Below are 21,089 nucleotides of genomic sequence, written 5' to 3' on the forward strand. Positions count from 1 at the left end.
GCAAAATTCCTAGTTCATTTCGTACTATACGGGTGAACTTATCATTGGGGTCTGAATCTAAGGGCTTGTAAGTAAGGGTGTTGGATAAATATCTGTAATTTTTGATTATATGAAGTTTTATCAAACAAAACAATTTCCTTCTTCAGTCCTGGTATAATGATGTGTGGTTCTCTTATTAAATTCTTGAGAATTTTTGTTTCCTGATTTTTTAACCATGAGAAATGTGGATTTTTTTACCGGAGGAATGCGGTGAGGAGTGGTTTAAAAAGCACATACACCAAAAGGTAGCTCTCAATAGAGACACAGGAGAAACTTCTCTAAGGCTCATTTATGACAAAATTATTAATTCTGATCTTTTTCACATAAATCCACAAAATTTTTGCTGCAGAATCAAATAAAATATCTGATAATAATCTACCTGGAAAGCGATTAGCCTTTAAAAGTGCTGTAAGTAAGATGAAATCGTGAAATGTCATTTAGACTTGTGTTTTATATTCAGTTACCTTTTCACTCTTACTGAGAAAGGGTCGCCATATTTTAGTTTTGTGTTTTGTTTTAAGATTTTTTTCTATATTTTTATCAGTTTACTCTGCACTGAGGACGGTCAAGCGGGGGTCTTGACCGAAATATTTGCATAATTTTCCATTTTCTTTGCGGTTTTGTTATGATTAGCCAGTGTTGTCTCAGAAATTAATTAAGTAAATAATTTGACAAAAGTACGTAAATTCCCTATAGGCTGAGCCTATTAATTTTCTTAATTACGAAGCCGAAAAAGTAATTGTCTTAATAAATTGTTCTTAGATTTTGTCCAGGACCTAGAGGTTTAAATCAAATACGATGATTTTTGTTTTGTGAGTATTTTTGAAATCCATATAGGGTGTTCTTAAGTTTAAGTGTTTAAGTTTAAGTGTTTAAGCTATCCTGTATCTTAGTTGCTGATGGTGTCCTAGGGAAGAGTGCTAAGACTGCAACTAGGAATATTAGTGAAAAAGCTTTAGGTTTAATAGAGAGTAGAAGGGGTTTGTATAAGAATTATCTGAGTGATAGGTCGTATGAAAACAAAAGGAATGTGCGATCTGGAAGATGCGGCTAGACGGCATAATAGTAAAATATTATACTGGCATGTTAATAAATTGAAAGGGAGTAGCCAATCCGGACTAGTCCCAGTTAAGGATAGAAATGGGGCCACAATTAGTGATAAAGAAAAAGTTGAAGAAAGAAGGGTTGAATATTTTGAGAATGTGCTAAGCCACGATACAGTTGCAGGAAAATATATAGATGAAAATGAAAAAGTTTGTGATACCTTGGATGTGAAGGAAGATTTGTCTAGTGAGGAAGAATTAGCGACAGTACTAAAAAGATTAAAAAATAATAAGGCCCCAGGTGCTGATAGTATGATTAATGAGTTTCTTAAATATGGTGGCTCTGAGGTTAGGAATAAGCAACTGAAGATTATTAACGTGATTTTTGAAAAAGGGGAAGTACCCAATGATTTTAGGAAAACCTTAATTAAACCACTGTATAAAAAAGGTGACAAGAGTGAGTGTCGTAATTATCGAGGCATTAGTCTGGTCTCTGTAGGTAGCAAATTACTGAGTAATATGATACTTTTTAGACTGAGACATGCTGTAGACAAAGTTTTAAGGGAAGAACAATGCGATTTTAGAAAAGGTAGAGGATGTGTCGACCATGTTTTCACTCTTAGGTTAATAATTGAGAAGTCCCTTCGTTGTCAAACACCTTTGGTCCTCAGTTTTATCGATTATGAGCAAGCTTTCGATTCTGTTGATAGAACAGCGTTAACAAAGGTCTTATCGTTATATGGTATACCAGAAAAATACATTAAAGTAATTTGCGCTATGTACGAGAATAATACTGCAGCGGTTAAGGTAGGAAATAAAGTTAGCAACTGGTTTTGTATTAAATCGGGAGTTAAGCAGGGTTGTGTTCTATCCCCCTTTATGTGGATCATTTTGATGGACTTCGTCTTAAGGAGCACAGGAAAGGCAATTGGAGACCATGGAATCAAATGGGGAGGAAGAACGCTCCTGGACTTAGATTATGCTGATGATTTAAGCATAATAGATGAAAGTGTGAGCAGAATGAATGAATTTCTAGAGGTTTTACGAGTTCAGGGTGCTAAAAAAGGCTTAAAAATTAATGTTAAGAAGACTAAGTCACTAAGGCTAGGAATAAGTGAAGATGAACAGGTGACATTAGGTAACGGAAAGATTGATTAGGTTGGGAGCTTCAGTTAACTTGGTAGTATTATTAGTAAAGATGGTGGGAGCAGTGAAGATGTTAAAAGTAGAATAGCTAAGGCTCAGGGTGTTTTTTCACAGTTAAAAAAAAGTTTGGAAGAATAGAAAGATAAGTCTACAAACCAAGATTAGAATATTGGAAGCTACAGTGATGACAGTGGTCAAATATGGCTCTGAAGCATGGGCACTCCGAAAAACAGATGAAAATTTACTAGATGTTTTCCAGAGAAATCGCCTACGGATTGTTCTGGGTATGGTACCCGGCTGACTGACCGTATTTCAAACAGTAGGTTGTACGAAAAGTGTGGTTCAATCCCGCTTTCTGGGGCTATAATGAAAGAAAGGTTGAGGCTAGGCCACGTTCTACGGATGAAGGATGACAGATTACCGAAGAATGTCCTTTTTGGCCAACCGTCTGGGGCTACACGGAAAGCAGGTCGTCCTTGTCTGGGTTGGGAGGATGTCATAAATAAAGATTTAAAGGAAATGGGAACTTCCTGGGAGGGTGTAAAGAGGGAGACTTTAAATAGATTAGGTTGGAGGAGGAGTGTGCGTAGCTGTGTTGGCCTCAGGCGGCTTGGTGCTGCAGTGAGTTATTAGTAGTAGTAGTAATAGTGTATCTAAAAAAAATTCAGGCAAAAGAAGGGATAAGATTACAATTAATTAATAAATTTAATGAATATGATAATTATATGGTAAATAATTGGGGCCCATAGCTCTGACACTCAGGATCTATATTTGAATTCTAATTTTATTTTTTTTTTAAATAATTGACGAGCCACATTTTTTCCCTTGATCTTTCATAAAAGATTGTACAATGTCATTTGTTTTTTAAACAATTTGCTGGTTAACGGCGGTCTTAAACAAATTAAGTCGAATTTTGGAAAAATACATTATCACATGGAGTAAATTTCATATTGAAATTTGATAATTATATAGTAAATAATTGGGGTCCATGGCTCTGACACTTAGGATCTATATTTGAATGCTAATTTTATCTTAAAAAAAACTGACGAACCACATTTTTTCCCTTCATCTTTCACAAAAGATTGTTACATTTTCATTTTTTTTTAACAATTTGCTGGTTAAAAGCGGTCATAAGCAATTTAAGTCGAAAAAAGGAAAAAACATTATCACTTGGAGTAAATTTCATCAAATTTCCACGTGTAAGAAAAACAGCTTCTCGTTCCGCGTTCCGCATTCCACGTTCTGAATCCACGTGTAAGTAAAAGCTACTTACCCTGTCACCAAAATTGACAAAGCAGGCTCGTGCATATTCTTCAAACCATACTGCTATGTCAGCATTTAACCAGCCTCCTTGTTCTTCGAGGGCGTGAGGCAAGTCCCAATGGTACAGTGTAACCTAAAAATGTACCCTAGAGATTAGGGTTCTGGGTAGTTAACTGTCTTTATATGCCGTTATCCTTGGACGAGATTAAATATTGTTGGTTTCTACTTGTTTAGCGTAACGTATTTCATTCTAAGACACAAATAGAAGATGGTTGAATAGAAAGGTTGATGAATAGGTCACGTTTCTTTCACAAAGTATGAAAAATTGAAAAAATATTTATTTTTGCTTCATTTTTTACGAATTGGACACACTTGCAAGAGCTCACAGAAAAAGTGGTTCACATGATTGTGATCAAGATGTAGATGCTGCAAACTAGTTACTACAATGATTTCCATTATTACTAGGAGTCAGGGCTATATCCAGGATTTTTCAAGGGGGGGGGAGTTTACAAAAAAATATTTTCGGGAGAAGGTTGAAAAAAAAACTTTCAGAAACACATCGAAAAGTTGTTTATATTTTTTTTTTACATTTTTTACGAGTTGAACACACATTTCGGGAGTGGAAGGGGTTCAAACCATCGACCCCCCCCCCCCATCTTCCCAACTGAATACAGACTTCATAGCAGTATTATTTTTTTATTTCATTTAAAAAAAATATCTCCTACCCAATGTTCCATTTCTGTTTGTGAATGGTGAACGAACAATATCCTGGAAGACCGTTATGCCAACATAATCTGATTGAACCGCCGGCATGAGGTTTTGATCAAAATATTTAGTAAATTTTTGTTTTGGATTCATCAGGGGAGTACTTATTCTCTTTCGACCATAACCAGATATTGCTTGAAACCTGCAAGAGCTCACAGAAAAAGTGGTTTATATGATTATGATCAAGATGTAGATGCTGCAAACTAGGTACTACAATGGTTTCCATTATTACTAGCAGTCAGGGCTATATCCAGGATTTTTCAAGGGGGGGGGGAGTTTACAAAAAAATATTTTCGGGAGAAGGTTGAAAAAAAAACTTTCAGAAACACATCGAAAAGTTGTTTATATTTTTTTTTTTACATTTTTTACGAGTTGAACACACATTTCGGGAGTGGAAGGGGTTCAAACCATCGACCCCCCCCCCCCCATCTTCCCAACTGAATACAGACTTCATAGCAGTATTATTTTTTTATTTCATTTAAAAAAAATATCTCCTACACAATGTTCCATTTCTGTTTGTGAATGATGAACGAACAATATCCTGGAAGACCGTTATGCCAACATAATCTGATTGAACCGCCGGCATGAGGTTTTGATCAAAATATTTAGTAAATTTTTGTTTTGGATTCATCAGGGGAGTACTTATTCTCTTTCGACCATAACCAGATATTGCTTGAAACTTGCAAGAGCTCACAGAAAAAGTGGTTTATATGATTATGATCAAGATGTAGATGCTGCAAACTAGGTACTTCAATGGTTTTCATTAGTACTAGCAGTCAGGGCTGTATCCAGGATTTCTTACGGAGGGAAGGAGTTTACAAAAAAAATATTTTCGGGGACTGTTAAAAAGAAACTTTCAGAAACGCATCGAAAATTTGTTTGTATTTATTTTTTTACGTTTTTTACGAGCTGGACACACATTTCGGGAGTGGGAGGGGGTTCAAAACACCCGAACCCCCTCCCCCCAACTGAATACAGACTTTATAGCAGTATTATTTTTGATTTCATTTTAAAAAAAATTCGCATACACAATATGCCATTTCTGTTAGTGAATGGTGAACGAACAATATCCTGGAAGACCGTTATGCCAACATAATCTGATTAAATCGCCTGATTGAGGCTTTGATCAAAATATTTTGTAATTTTTTTTTTTTGATTCATCAAAGGAGTACTTATTCTCTTAAGACCATACCCAGATATTGCTTGAAACTTGCAAGAGCTCACAGAAAAAGGGGTTCATATGATTGTGATCAAGATGTAGATGCTGCAAACTAGGTACTACAATGGTTTCCATTATTACTAACAGTCAGGGCTGTATCCAGGATTTCTTACGGTGGGGGAGGAGTTTACAAAAAGTGTTTTCGGGGAAGGTTAAAAAAAATACTTTCAGAAACGCAACAAAACATTGCTTATATTTATATTTGTTACGTTTTTACCCGTCGGACAAACATTTCAGGGATGGGAGGGGGTTCAAACCTGAGCCCTTCCTCTCTAGAATTATTTCTTTTAACTAGTTGAGAAATATTTATCTGCTCCAAAATGCGCCATTTCTGTTTGTGAATGGTGAACAAACAATATCCTGGAAGACCCTTTTGCCGACATAGTCTGATTAAGCGACCTGCTCAAGGCTTTGATTAAATAGTTTGTAAATGTTTTGTTCCGGATTCCTCAAGGGGGTACTTGATATTTTAAAAGCATAAAAAGTATTGCTTGCATTTCGCAAGAGTTCATAGAAAAAGTGGTCTATGTGATTCCAGTTAAGATGTAGATGCTGCAGATAAATGTTGGCTGATATACCGAATTCTAAGGATATGCGTTTCCTTTTTGTATAAATATTTCTAAAACTACTTATCAATCAAGGTAGTGAGAATCTGCATAATGGTGTTCGTTTTCTATCACCATACATTGAACCAACGAAAATACTGTAAGAATGAAGAGGAAATAGCCACGATTAGAAATAGTTAGAAATATTTAGGGGATCAAGCAAATATCAGCAAACATCAGCTTTCCTGCTTTTCCTCAATTATATATTACTAATATTATTAAACAATATGAATAATCGAGTTTGTAAAGAGCCTTTCATAGCGACAAATTTATCTAAATGAAAAATTCTATTTTAGAACCCAGTTTAATTTAACATCTTCTTAGCAAGCATAGGTGAGACTACGAAAAAAAATTGCTTATTTTTATCTACTGCATCCTATAAAAAATGATTGAACAAGGGAAAAAATTTCTCAAACAAGATAAAACAAAATATATTTAATTATGTATTAGCAGCTTTTACAGTTGATCAAACTGGCTTTAAATTCTTTTTTTCCTATCAATGGCTGAAGTTCTGAATATAGTTATGGCCATTGGCCATAAGCATGACTCTTTAGTTTTAATCTCTATCTGCACAAACGGTAATTTATCAATTTAAGTAAAACAATTAAAAATAAATAGCTTTGAAAAAGAATGGAAGAACTATTTTTGGGCATTTCAGCACCTTGTACAGTTAACCCCGTCACTTTCTAAGAATATTTTCGCCAGCTCTTAATGATCAAATTTACACATCTCTTGTGGGTTTTAATCTTTCCTTTTTAGAGCTTAAACAAATAATATATCATAAAATATATCATAATACATCACAAAAATAATAACAGCTTCTTGTCGAAAAGGGAAAAATCAATACCTTAAAGTTTTTTTCAACTGCTTCAACGGTAGATTAAATTTAAAAAAAAAGTTTTTTAACTGTAAGTTGGGAGCGATATTAAAACTTAAAACGAGCAGAAATTATTCCGTATATGAAAGGGGTTGTCCCTTCCTCAACGCCTCGCTCTTTTCGCTAAAGTTTGACTCCTTTTCACAAATCTACTTTTTAAAACAATAGAAAACTTTAGCGCAAAGAGTGAGGCGTTGAGGAGGGGACAACCCCTTTCATAAACGGAATAATTTCCGTTCGTTTTAAGATTTAATGAAAAATTCTATTTTAGAACCCAGTTTAATTTAACATCTTCTTAGCAAGCATAGGTGAGACTACGAAAAAAAATTGCTTATTTATATCTACTGCATCCTATAAAAAATGATTGAACAAGGGAAAAAATTTCTCAAACAAGATAAAACAAAATATATTTAATTATGTATTAGCAACTTTTACAGTTGATCAAACTGGCTTTAAATTCTTTTTCTTTTTTCCTATCAATGGCTGAAGTTCTGAATATAGTTATGGCCATTGGCCATAATCATGACTCTTTGGTTTTAATCTCTATCTGCACAAACGGTAATTTATCAATTTAAGTAAAACAATTAAAAATAAATAGCTTTGAAAAAGAATAGAAGAACTATTTTGGGCATTTTAGCACCTTGTACAGTAAACACCGTCACTTTCTAAGAATATTTCGCCAGCTCTTAATGATCAAATTTACCAGTCTCTTGTGGGTTTTAATCTTTCCTTTTTAGAGCTTAAACAAATAATATATGATAAAATTTATCATAATGCATTACAAAAATAATAACAGCTTCTTGTCGAAAAGGGCAAAATCCATACATTAAAGTTGTTTTTCAACTGCTTCAACGGTAGATTAAATTAAAAAAAAACAAGTTTTTAACTGTAAGTAAGGAGCGACATTAAAACTTAAAAAGGGGCAGAAATTTTTCCATATATGAAAGGGGTTGTCCCTTTCTCAACGCCTCGCTCTTTTTGCTAAAGTTTGACTCCTTTTCACAACTCTACTTTTTAAAACAATAGAAAACTTTAGCGCAAAGAGTGAGGCGTTGAGGAGGGGACAACCCCTTTCATAAACGGAATAATTTCCGTTCGTTTTAAGATTTAACGTCGCTCCCTACTTGCAGATAAAAAACTTTTTTTTATCTAATTTCTGAACTTTTTTAAGTAATGCATATTTTGATTTTGGCTCACCACAAATGAATAATTAAAACAAACTTTGCATAATAATATTGTTGATCAGACGATTTTGAAAAAAAAGTGATGGGGGAGGAGGCCTAGTTGTAATCCAATTTTTGATTACTTAAAAAGGCAACTAGAACTTATTATTTTTTTATGAAAGTTCTTATTAGAAATAAGTATACGTAACTTGCGATTTAACTTATGTACCGAAACTCTATGTTTGTGTTTTTTTATTACGTATATGAGGGGGTTTTCCCCCTCGTCAATACCTCGTTCTTTACACGAAAGCTTCAATTTGGTCCCAATACTTTAAGAATGACTCCTGAATCACAAAGGCCGTAGAGTAAATAGTTTAAACTACTAAAAATAGTTTAGAGTAAAGACTGAGGTATTCTGGAGGAGACGAACCCCTTATATACGTAATAATTTCTGTTCGTTTTAAGTTCCAATGCTGCTCCTTACTTCCACTTGAAACAATTTTTTTTAGTCAAAAAAACGAAAAAAATTGTTTTTATCATTATATATATATATATATATATATATATATATATATATATATATATATATATATATATATATATATATGTATATATGGAAATTTTCTTCCCTCATGATAAATTCCTCAATGGAAAGATCCTACCACGCAACCCCCTCCAACCTACCCCCCTTTAACGTGAAAAAGTCCCCCTGAATTTCCTGTAAACGTACCAATAACCATATATATATATATATATATATATATATATATATATATATATATATATATATATATATATATATATATATATATATATATATATATATATATATATATATATATATATATATATATATATATATATATATATATATATATTATGGAAATTTTCTTCCCTCATGATAAATTCCTCAATGGAAAGATCCTACCACGCAACCCTCTCCAACCTACCCCCCTTTAACGTGAAAAAGTCCCCCTGAATTTCCTGTAAACGTACCAATAACCATTCCTATATGTAAACAATGGCCAAAGTTTGTAACCCTTTAGCCCCTTCCCTGGGGACTGTAGGTGATTAAATTGTCCGAAAAGACATAATTATTAGATTTTCGACAATGCTGAACAAAATGGCTACATCAACTTGATCTCGTGACTTTGGGAAAGAAATGAGCGTGGGAAGAAACCCAGGTGCCCTCCAACTTTTTGGTCACTTAAAAAGGGCACTATAACTGTTAATTTCCGTTAGAATGAGCCCATTCGGGACATTCTAGAATCAATGGGTCGATACAATCGCCCCTGGAAAAAAAACACGCACCCGTGATTTGTCTTTTGGAAAGAAACAAATTTCCACGTTTTTGTAGATAGGAGCTTGAAACTTCTACATTAGGGTTCTCTGATACGTTGAATCTGTTGGTGTGATTTTTATTAAAGTTCTTTGAATTTTTGGGAGGTTTTCACCCTATATTCTAAAATAAGGCAAATTTTCTCAGACTCTTAACTTTTGATGGGTAAAGCTAAACTTGATAAAACTTATATATTTAGAATCAGCGTAAAAATCCAATTCTTTTGATGTAGCTAAAGGGTATCAAAATTTCATTCTTTAGAGTCTCGGTTACTATTAGCCGGGTTGCTCTTTACTACAGTTCGTTAACACGAGCTGTTTGATCAAATAGGTTTTTTGCATGTTGCCTATTGTCGATAATCAAAAATTACTTTATAAGCCTTGGATTTTAGTCGCTATCAAAAACGATTTGTTTTTTTGGTGAATATATGGACTATTCGTTACAAGGTTTTACCGTCATCAAAATTTAGCCAGCGCTAATTTCGCGGATCGGTCAAAATCAAACCCGTCTACCACAGGAATTTAGTGGGCACTAAACAGTTCATGGTAACGAAATGTAAACAAGGAGCTAATCGGCTCGATAGTAACCTAAACCCTAAAAACGGAATTTTGATGCTAAAAGATAGAGTTGGCTCATTTTGTTGATTTTAAATAGCTAAGTTTTATTAAGTTTAGACTTCCCAATCAAAGGCTACGAGCCTGTAAAAATTTTTTTGATTTTCAAAAAAAGGAGAAATAGACCCTAAGAGTCATAATATCTCAATGAAAAGCATACCATCGGATTCCAATTATCAGAGAACCTTACTATAGAGATTTTAAGTTTATATCTGCAAAAACGTGGAATTTTGTTTTTTTTGCCAGAAGACAGATCACGGATGCGTATTTATTTGTTATTTTTTTTGTTTGTTTTTTTCATTTTTCTCCCAGGTATAATTATATTGACACAGTGGTCCTCTGAAATAAGGAGAAGGCTCTTTTGGACTAAATTAGAAGTTCTTTTGCCCTTTATAAGTGACGAAACGAATGGGAGTGCAACTAGGCCCCCTCCAACGCCATCATTTTTTCTCAAAATCACCCGATCGAAATTTTGAAAAATTCTGAAATTCTGAGATCTGGGCCATTTTAATCAACATAGTTGAATGGCCAAATAACTCTACCTTATGAAATATCATGAGCCCCCACAACCCCTAGGTAAATATCTTCAAGTTATGAAATTGGTCCATTGTTTACGTATAGTATTTGTTATTGGATGGTATACATAGGTTTTCTGGGGGGGAGGGAACCATATTTTCTGTTGGGAGATGTTTCATGGGGAGAATTTTCCAGGTGTAAGCAAGTTTCTGGGGGTGAATTTTTTAGGGGAAATTTTACGGTTGGAAATGTCTCCAGAATTCTTATACGAAATTCTTCATGTGTCTTGCTTTCTTTTTGCTGACTCAATTTTATGCGTGGAGATGTTAAGGGCAATTGTCTTGGGTAAATTTTCACCAGGATTGAATTGTCTGGAGACTATATCCATGAGAGGAGGAATTTTTTCGTGGAGGTGGAGCCATATTTTCCATGTTTTCCATGTGTAAGCAAGTTTCCAGGGGGGCAAATTTTTCAGGGTAAATTTTACGGTTGGAGAAGTCTTGAGAATTCCTATACAAAATTCTTCCTTTGTCTTTCTTTCTTTTTGCTGACTCAATTTTATGCTTGGAAATGTTAAGGGCAATTGTCCTGGGTAAATTTTCACCAGGATTGAATTGTTTGGAGACTATATCCATGGGAGGAGGAATTTTTTCGTGGAGGTGGAGCCATATTTTCTGGCGTTATTTAGAAAAACGATCAGAAATTACATAAAAAAAAACAAGTTTTTTCAACTGAAAGTACGGAACAACATCAAAACTTAAGACAAACAGAAATTGTTGCGTATACGAGGAGGGTTGCTCCTCCACAACACTTCGTTCTTTGCGCTAAAGTTTGAATTATGTCCCAATTCCTTAAGAACGACCCCTGAAACGCAGTATTTGTTTAATTAGAACAATAAGAAGCTTTTTAAAAGTACTAAAAAACATTAGTGCAAAGATGTTGATGAGGAACCACCCTCCTCCTGTATGCTTAATAGTTTCTATTCGTTTTAAGTTTTAATGTTGCTCCTTAGTTCCAGTTAAAAAAAAACGTTTTTATAATAAAAATACGTTTTTTTTTTAAATCCAGAACTAGATCGAGCCAAAATTAAATTTTAATTTTTTTAGGCCGAGCCTATCTAAATTTCTTAAAGAATTTCTGATTGGCTAATATCCAGACCTAATCCAAATATACAAAAAAAAACGGAAAACAGGAATAAAATAAATTGAAATATTAGAAGGAGCTCAGCAGGGGACAAGAAAATTTGTACGACAAGAGCATTAGCTGTTTACAGCATTAGTTGATTTAAATTTATCAGCTAGCCATTGCAATAAGATTTGATCTGATCAGAGTATCGGCTAACACTGGGATTCGGAACGGGCTGAACCATCAGTTTTTTGTCAAATTTCAATGTGAATGAGCCTTAGAAAAATATTATTAAACCAAGCATTCTGACAGCTACATCTTGAGAAAAATACTTAGTCGATCAGATTGTGAGAGATGATTTTCATACTGAATAATGTAGCTTAAATATCAAATTTTATCATGACTTTCGGTTTATAGGGCTGTATTGATTAAATATTTTAGTTGAAAATATTTTAATTAAATTACAACAGCTAAAACAGTTGGTCAAATCGATTCCTAAAAATTATTCACTCTCAATGATTAAAAAATATTTTGTCAGTTTTGGGTTTTAATTATTACCAAAGAAAGGTTACCCTTGAAACTAACAAAATTAAGATTTAATTAAGTAGTTTGAACCGTAAATCCAGAAAAAAGAAATACTTAATCTAGACACTGAGGGCTGATTTTTAAACTGAATAATATAACTTACCACAGGCTCAATATTATTCCTCTTTAGTTCATCTATCAAGTTGTTATAGTATAAGATACCTTCTTCGTTTACCGTCTCACCGACGCCATCTGGAAATATTCTTGTCCATGCAATGCTGAAAGAAAACGGTTCTTATTTAAACGAAAGTAAAATCAATCCAAATGTACAGACAACAGACTGCAAGTAAAAACGGAAAAGTAAAGAACTTTGAAAACACTTTTTCCTGTTCAAAGTGGAAAGACGGTACTTTTATCAATTTGTTATGATTACATCTTTGATATGAAAACACTATTATAGCGTTGTTAAGATCGTCAATCATTGTATCATTTCATTAGGAATGATAATACAACTATCCTGTACCTTAAACAATTCTCAGTTTTGAAGCATAATTATCAACAACAATGGTGATTGACTAAAAGATAAGATAAAATCGCAAAAGCAACAGGTTTTGCTGTTGAATACATAGCAGTCAAATCTTTGTTTTTTAGAGTTTTGGTTTCTATACGCAAGGGTAGCTTTTAACTTATAGTTCCTTATTACGGGTTATTTTATTCAAGGTTCCTTTAAAGTTGAAGAAGGGCTATTACTTCTTCTTTTACCCCTTATTTTCTTCTATTCTTTCTTTTTATTTTCTTATCTTCTCATTTTCTTCTTATTTTCTTCTTATTTTTTCCTTCTTTCACTTCTATTTTTACATTCAATTTTAATACTCGTAAACAGTACTTTAAGAATATGAATGAACTCTAAGAAATATGCCCTTCCAAATATATATTAAAAGGGGGTTTTAAACATATAAATGAATTTTAGCGTAATCATGTCCATGGTGATAAATGTAAATCTTTTAAAAAGAAGTTCCCAATGAGTAGAGTCCTTTGCTTAGATTTATGCGATGTCACTTAGTTTTTAGTTTTATTAAATAAAAAAAAACTAATTTTTTTAGCTGAAAGTAAGGAGCGACATTAAAACTTAAAACGAACAGAAATTACTCCTTATATGAAATGAGTTGTCCCCTCCGCAATCCCTCGCTCTTTACGCTAAAGCTTTAAATTGTTTTAAGAAGTAGAATTGTGGCAAAGAGTCAAACTTTAGCGTAAAGAGCGAGGGATTGCGGAGGGGACAACTCATTTCATATACGGAGTAATTTCTGTTCGTTTTAAGTTTTAATGTCGCTCCTTACTTTCAGCTAAAAATATTAGTTTTTTTTATTTAATTTCTGAACGTTTTTGAATTAATACATTAAAACTTTTGGCTCTCCGCACATAATTATTAAAATGAAATTTGTATATTAATTCTTTTTTTGGCTAAATGGCTTTGTATTAGTTTTGATCAGACGATTTTGAGAAATAAGGGGTGGAGAAGGAGGCTTAGTTGCCCTCCAATTTTTCGGTTACTTAAAAAGGCAACTAGAACTTTTAATTTTTAACGAACGTTTTTATTAGTAAAAAATATACGTAACTTAAGAATAAACTTACGTAACAAACTTTCATAACCTTATATTTTTATTATGTATACGAGGGGATTTGTACCCTCGTTAATACCTCGCTCTTTACACTAAATTGTAAGTTTTGTCCCAATTCTTTAAGAATGACCCCTGAATCAGAAAGGCCGTAGAATAAATAGTTGAAATTACAAAAAAATACTTTAGCATAAAGAGCAAGGTATTTATCTCCTCCTAAATACCTCGCTCTTTATGCTAAAGTATTTTTAGAACCCCTCATATGCGTAATAGTCTCTGTTTGTTTTAAGTTTCAATGCTACTTCTTCCTTTCATTTGAAAAAACGTTTTCATGTTTATTTTTCATTGTTTCTTATAGTAATGCTAGAGAATCCTGCGCCCTTGTCATTGAATTTTTCTTCCCCCATGACAGATTCCTCCAAGGAAAGATCCTTCAACATAGCCCCCTCTCCTAAACCCCACCCCCATACAAAATAAAATCCCCCTGAAAACGTTTGTACACTTCCCAATAACCATTACTATATGTAAACAATGGTCAAAGTTTGTAACTTGCAGCCCCTCCCCCAGGGATTGCGGGGGAGTAAATCATCCCCAAAGACATATTTATTATGGTTTTCGACTATGTTGAACATAATGGCTATCTCAAAATTTTGATCCGTTGACTTTGGGAAAAAATGAGCGTGGGAGGGGGCCTAGATGTCCTCCAATTTTTTGGTCACTTAAAAAGGGCACTAGAACTTTTCATTTCCGTTAGAATGAGCCATCTTGCGACATTCTAGGACCACTTGGTCGATACGATGACCCCCTGGGGAAAAGAAAAAAAAACAAAAAAAAACAAACAAACAAACAAATAAACACGCACCCGTGATTTGTCTTCTGGCAAAAATACAAAATTCCACATTTTTGTAGATAGGAGCTTGAAACTTCTACAGTATGGTTCTCTGATACGCTGAATCTGATGGTGTGATTTTCGTTAAGATTCTATTACTTTTAGGGGGTGTTTCCCCCTATTTTCTATAATAACGCAAATATTCTCAGGCTCGTAACTTTTGATGGGTAATACTAAACTTGATGAAACTTATATATTTAAAACCAGCATTAAAATGCGATTCTTTTGATATAGCTATTGGTATCAAAATTCCATTTTTTAGAGTTTTGGTTACTATTGAGCCGGGTCGCTCCTTACTACAGTTCGTTACCACGAACTGTTTGATTATATCTATTAATCCATCTATATCAGCGTCTGTTATCTTTATAGTCATTCATTTTAGTTCTGTTTGTCGCAATTTTATTAGTTTTTTAATAGTGTTTTCTTGTCGTTTTGAATTATCATAAAAGTTTATTCCTACTGGTCTTAATTATAATCTGTCTCTTTACTTTTCTTTAAAAACTTTCTCATCCGAAAAGTCTTTTCAATTATTTACTAGGAAACTAGGTGGTTTTATGTAAAAGGTTGTCTATTATTTAAACAGTTTGGCTATTTTTTTTTTTCAAGGTATTGTATTCTTCCAGGTAAAAAAAAACAAAAAAAAAACGCTCAAACCGCCATTTTCCTCATTTTACACCTAATACCTAAGATTGAAATCCACTCCTCAACAGGTAAACGAGGGTATTCTTATATGTTACTTAATCTCATCATTAGGATGGAAAAAAAGCTCATTCGATAGCCTTCTTAATTTCAAATTTAAATAAATAAAACCTTAAAAATTCCGCTATTTGCTCAAAATACCAATCCCTCTCCGACGTTCGTTTATCTCGGGAGAAATCTAGAAATACCTTTTTTAGCCAAAGAAGCTTATTTCAATACTCTCTAAAATTGTGTACTTCCTGTTGAAAATATTCTCGAACCACAATTTTTCTCATATGGCCCCCGCTAACACTCAATTCTACTCCTTATCAGGTATGTTATGATTTTCTTATAATATTTAATCCTATAACAATTGCGGTATGAAAAGCTCTTACTCGTAACTCGGTAACCCTTTGGATTTCATATTTAAATATAGTTCTCTTAAATTCATATTTAAATATCTGAAGCTTTTGAGTTTTCATTTTAATTTTCTTCTTGATTCCTTTATCTAACAGTTCGTGGTACCGAATTGTAAGTAAGGAGCGACCCGGCTCAATAGTAACCAAAACCCTAAAGAAAGGTTCAGCATTGAAAACATTTCAATGCTGATTTCAAATATATAATGTTTTTCAAGTTAATTTTATCCATCGAAAGTTACGAGCCTGAGAAAATTCGAGCTATTTCCGAAAAAAGGGGGAATACCCTCCAAAAGGCATTAGATTGTAATAAAAATTACCCCATCAGATTTAGAGCATCAGAGAACCCTACCTTAGAAGTTTCAAGCTCCTATCTGGAAAAATGTAAAATTGTGTATTTTTTGCCAGAAGAAAGATCACAGATACGTCTTTATTTGTTTTTTCTTTAACAGGAGTGATCGTATTGACCCAGTGGTCGTAGAATATCATAAGAGGGCTCATTCAAATGGATATCAAAGTTCTAGTCCCCTTTTCAAGTGATCAAAAAATTGGAGGACAAACAGGCCTCTTCCCACGCTCATTTTTTCTGAAATCACCTGATCAAAATTTTGAGATAGCCTTTTGTTCAGCATAGTCGAAAAATAACTATATAGACACATAACAGACATAGTCTAATAACTATGTCATTAAGAATGACTTGATCCCCCACAGCCACCTGGTAAAGGGTTGCAAGTTTTGAAATCTTGTCATTGTTTACATATAGTTTGGTTATTGGGAAGTATACAGACGTTTTCAGGGAGGGGGCTTTTCTTGTTCAGGGGTTGGGGGGTACGCGGGAAGATCTTTACATGGAGGAATTTTTCATGGGAAAAGGAAAGTTTTCATGAAGGATGTCTGAATTTCGCAACATTATTTAAAAAATGATCATAATTAAAAAAAAAAAACAAGTATACAGACGTTTTCAGGGAGGGGGCTTTTCTTGTTCGGGGGCTGGGGGGTACACGGGAAGATCTTTACATGGAGGAATTTTTCATGGGAAAAGGAAAGTTTCCATGAAGGATGTCTGAATTTCTCAACATTATTTAAAAATTGATCAGAATTTAAAAAAAAACAAGTTTTTTTAACTGAAAGTAAGCAGCAACATTAAAACTAAAAACAAACAGAAATTATTGCGTATATAAGGGGGGTTCGACCCCTCATTAATACCTCAATCTTTACGCTAATTTTTTCTAGTATTTTTATAAGAGCCTTATTTTATTCCAATTAAATCTTTTGTGATTCAGGAGTCATTCTTAAGGAATTGGAACAAAATTCGAATTTTAGCGTAAATGGCTAGGTATTGACGAGGGGCTGAACCTCCTCATATACGTAATCAAAATATACGAACATAGACGTTCGTTACGTAAGTTAATTCGTAAGTAACGCATTTTTTACTTATAACAACGTTCGTAAATAAAATTAAAAGCTCTAGTGCCCTTTTTCAGTAACTAAAAAAAAATTGGAGGGCAACTAGGGCTCGACCCCCAGCCATTTTTCATAAAATCGTCTGATCAAAATTTGAGAAAGCCATTTAGCCAAAATAAGGTCAAATTAATGTGCAAATTCCATTTTAGTTATTTACATGCGGTGATTCAAAATTAAAACCAGCATAAATTCAACAACGTTCAGATATTAAAATTAAAACAAACAAGTTTTTTTAACGGAAATTAAGCAGTGACATTAAAACTTAAAACGAGCAGAAATTATTCCGTGTATGAAAGGAGCTGTCCCATCCTCAGCGCCTCGGTCTTTAGGCCAAAGTTTGACCCTTTCTCACAGCTCTACTTTTTAAAACAGTACAAAACTTTAGGGTAAAGAGTGAGGTGTTGAAGAGGGGATAGTCCTCTTCATATCCGGGATAATTTCTGTTCGTTTTAAGTTTTAATGTTGCTCCTTACTCTCAGCAAAAAAAAACTTGTTTTTTTTTATTTAAGGCCAGACAGGAATACAACCGTTGCGTAAAATCGCTACAGCCAGTTTTATAGGTCGGACGGTTGCAGAAACGATTTGAAATTTTGTTGTTGTTTTTTGCTGTCTTTTTGTGTTGAACAAAATATTGCGTTAGTTAACACTAGATTTATCTGTTTTCTTAAATTTGGACGAGATAATTTATCAAGTTTTTCACTTGGCAAGTATTTTCTATCAATCGAAAAAAAAGAAATAAGATTTGAAGTGTAATTTGGCTAAGGGAGCATAAGGTATCAATTCGTTTTGTAAAACAAGTTATATTTGTCATCATTAAATGTGCTACAAAACGTTTTGAGTTTTTTTTTTATTTAAAACTAAAAGAATTTTTCCTCAAATTCTTAAGCATTTGTTCTTTTGACACTTATTCAAACTGTGTATGTTTTATTATAAAAAACAAAATTTGTCCAAATAAAAGAAATATACATAATGAAGATATCTAAAGGAATCTTCCCCTCCTTACACCTTCCCAGGAAGCTCCAATTTTCCTTAAATATATTCTTACAGCATCCTCCCTCCCCGTTCGGAGACGACCTGCTTATCGTTTGGTTGATTGAAACACAGCATCCAATATTGTAGATTTCTTCTTCTTTCTTAACGTTTCGCTTATTAAGCTTTGAGCTATTCAAGATTTATTTTAAGGGAGGTACCAGAAAGAAAAAAAATCTGAAAACTTATACGAATCCTGTAGCTCCAACACAAAGCTAAAAACATGTTCAATCTTAGACAGAGGTAAATTTATGTGTATCAACAGTATCAATGTTTTTCAAGACTATTGATCCACTTCTGCGATACCTTTAATTATCGATGATTTTAGTATCAAATTTGATTATTGGGCAATACTATATTCAATCTAGGCTAGTCAGTAAATTACTTTTCATTTTTTAAATCAAACTGTTGTTCACTTTCCTTAAAATTTTGGACATGAAAGTTCTACAATATTAATAAATACTTGAGGCTCTAATACCGAAGAATGTATAAATCCTTTTCCCACTCTAATTTTAAAGTTTGCTATACGAGTTAGAATAAATGTTAAAGTATTGTCACAAAAAAGATTATTTACCCTATAGTTAAAATAAAAATCAATTTTTAAGCAGCTTGCAGCCTCCTTAATTTACACTGATCTAATCCAAGGTTACCAGGTGGAGGGGGATAAGGGGAAAGCCTAGGGATAATTACTCGACCTATATTTTTCTGTCCTCCTTCCCCGATTTCGAAGAATATCTTTTTTGTATTTTTGTTGAAGTATATCGATAATACAACTACAGAAGAGAGAATAATGAGGACTTTTTTCACAAGACAGTGAACCAACAAAACCTATTTGAATATTCCGGCCCTATATCTAAGGGCCGTTTTCAGCAAAGAAAATAATAAACAATAAAACCCTTACAATAAATTTTTCGGTTAAAAATACATTTTTTTTTATAAGATGGCCTTGGCATCATTACTTCTCAACGAAAAGTTCAGCCAAGACTGTGTGATAAAAGCTATCATTTTACAAGCTGAACTTTTCGTTAAGAAGTAATGATGCCAAGGCTGTCTTATAAAAAAAAAGAATGGATTTTTAACCGAAAACTTTTATTTTAAGTGTCTTATTGCTTATTATTTTCTTTGCTGAAGACGACCCTTAGATATAGGGCCGAAATATTCAAATAGGTTTTGGTAGTTCACTGTCTTTGGAAGAAAGTCCTCATTATTCTCTTTTCTATGGTTGTATTATGGAAAGGCAGAGTGGTCTTCATTATTATTTATATCGATAATACACTGAAACTCCCTCCTCTACACAGATTTATAAAAATATATTTATAAATTTTCATTCTACTGATTCAGCACCCTTAAACTAATATTTAAATTAATGTGAATAATATATGTCACCTGAATCTGTAATGTGTCACATTGAGGTTCACAATAAGTTGAACATCCTCCTTATACTTATGGTAGCTGTCGCATGCAACTTTCCCATTGGAATCCCAGTCAGTTGTGAATACATCCCATATGCTTAAACCTTTACCTTAAACGAGAGATAAGTATTTGAAACTTATTAGGAACACAACACTGGGATATGTAGTGAACCCATCCCAGATACTTAAAAATTTACCTTGAAAGAAAGATAAGGATTTGAAACGAGTTGGGAACAAATGGTCCCAGATAGTTGAATCTTTATCTTAGAAGAAAAATAATGAACTGAATAACCAGGAAGAAGTTGCATTAAAAAATTCAAAGCAGCTTCCCAACGCAATTTTGTCCAGCTCCTCATTCTGAGTGTGTAACAAGCACTTGTGACACTCAGCTCTTTCAAAATTGTGATACCCAGGCACTTTAATGGCAAAGGAACAATTCAAAATGTACAAGTTCCTTTTAAGCAGCTCCTATTTCTGGCTATTACAAAGACCTAGAATTCCAACCATAGGGCTGTTCAAACACCCTAGCATTTGAATAGCTAAACAAGGAGGTGTTAAAATCCGAATTTGATTCTGGCCAACTCCTCTTTCTGAATATCACAAGTACTTACAGTTACCAACCGTAGGGATATACGAACACCCCAGCATTTGAATGGCTGGGTAAGAAGTTGTTAAAATTCAAATTTGATTCTTGGAAGCCCCTCTTTCTGGTTTTTATATTGAAATATTCAAGGATATTTAGCGTTTGGCATATTTGGCATACACAAGCTCTTGATTGACAACAAGGAGTGGTTAAAACTTGAAAACCAATTGTTAGTAGCACCCCTCTCTGGATTTTGGCTGGCTCTTGACTTTGAATGTCCTAACTTCTTAATAACAAACTCTTGAATAACAAATAAAATAGCCATGGAAAAAAAATTCCCGGAAAGATCCTCTGGATAAATCAATCCTGGGTAAAATCTATTTCCAACGTTTACCCTCAGCATCTTCATACGTTAGATGGAGTCTGAAAAGAGAATGTAAGACAAAACAGAATTTTTAATAGGAATTCTGGAAAAATCCCCTGGTGCAAATTTCCCCTGAAAATGTTACTCCCTGAAACTTCTCTCTCCACGGAAAATTTTCCTGTGTAAAATCCCTCCAGGAGAATTTTTTAATCGGACGACTTTTGGGAAAAAAGGGGGTAAGAGGGGAGCTTGAAACTTCAAAAGTGGGATTCTCTGGTGGTCTGATTTTCATTAATGTTTGTTTTCCATTCTTTGACTTTTAGGGGGCATTTCCCCCACTTTTGAAAATTAGGCAAATTTTCTCACGCTTGTAGTCTCGGATGGGTAGCACTAAAC

At 33.6% G+C, this 21,089-nt stretch overlaps 1 protein-coding gene across 1 annotated transcript in view; it reads right to left on the reverse strand.

Moving 5' to 3' along the window:
• Positions 1–21,089, reverse strand: part of LOC136028425 (lactase/phlorizin hydrolase-like) — a 100,531-nt gene that overhangs the window by 78,065 nt on the left and 1,377 nt on the right. Inside the window, exons 2-4 of the mRNA XM_065706264.1 lie at positions 19,721–19,856; positions 12,403–12,517; positions 3,502–3,624 (exon numbers count right to left, since the gene is read on the reverse strand). Of these exons, the coding sequence (XP_065562336.1) occupies positions 3,502–3,624; positions 12,403–12,517; positions 19,721–19,856 (374 nt within the window). The remainder of the gene's footprint in view (positions 1–3,501; positions 3,625–12,402; positions 12,518–19,720; positions 19,857–21,089) is intronic.

This window comes from Artemia franciscana, chromosome 6, assembly GCF_032884065.1.
Source record: "Artemia franciscana chromosome 6, ASM3288406v1, whole genome shotgun sequence".
In the NCBI taxonomy this organism is placed as follows: domain Eukaryota; kingdom Metazoa; phylum Arthropoda; class Branchiopoda; order Anostraca; family Artemiidae; genus Artemia; species Artemia franciscana.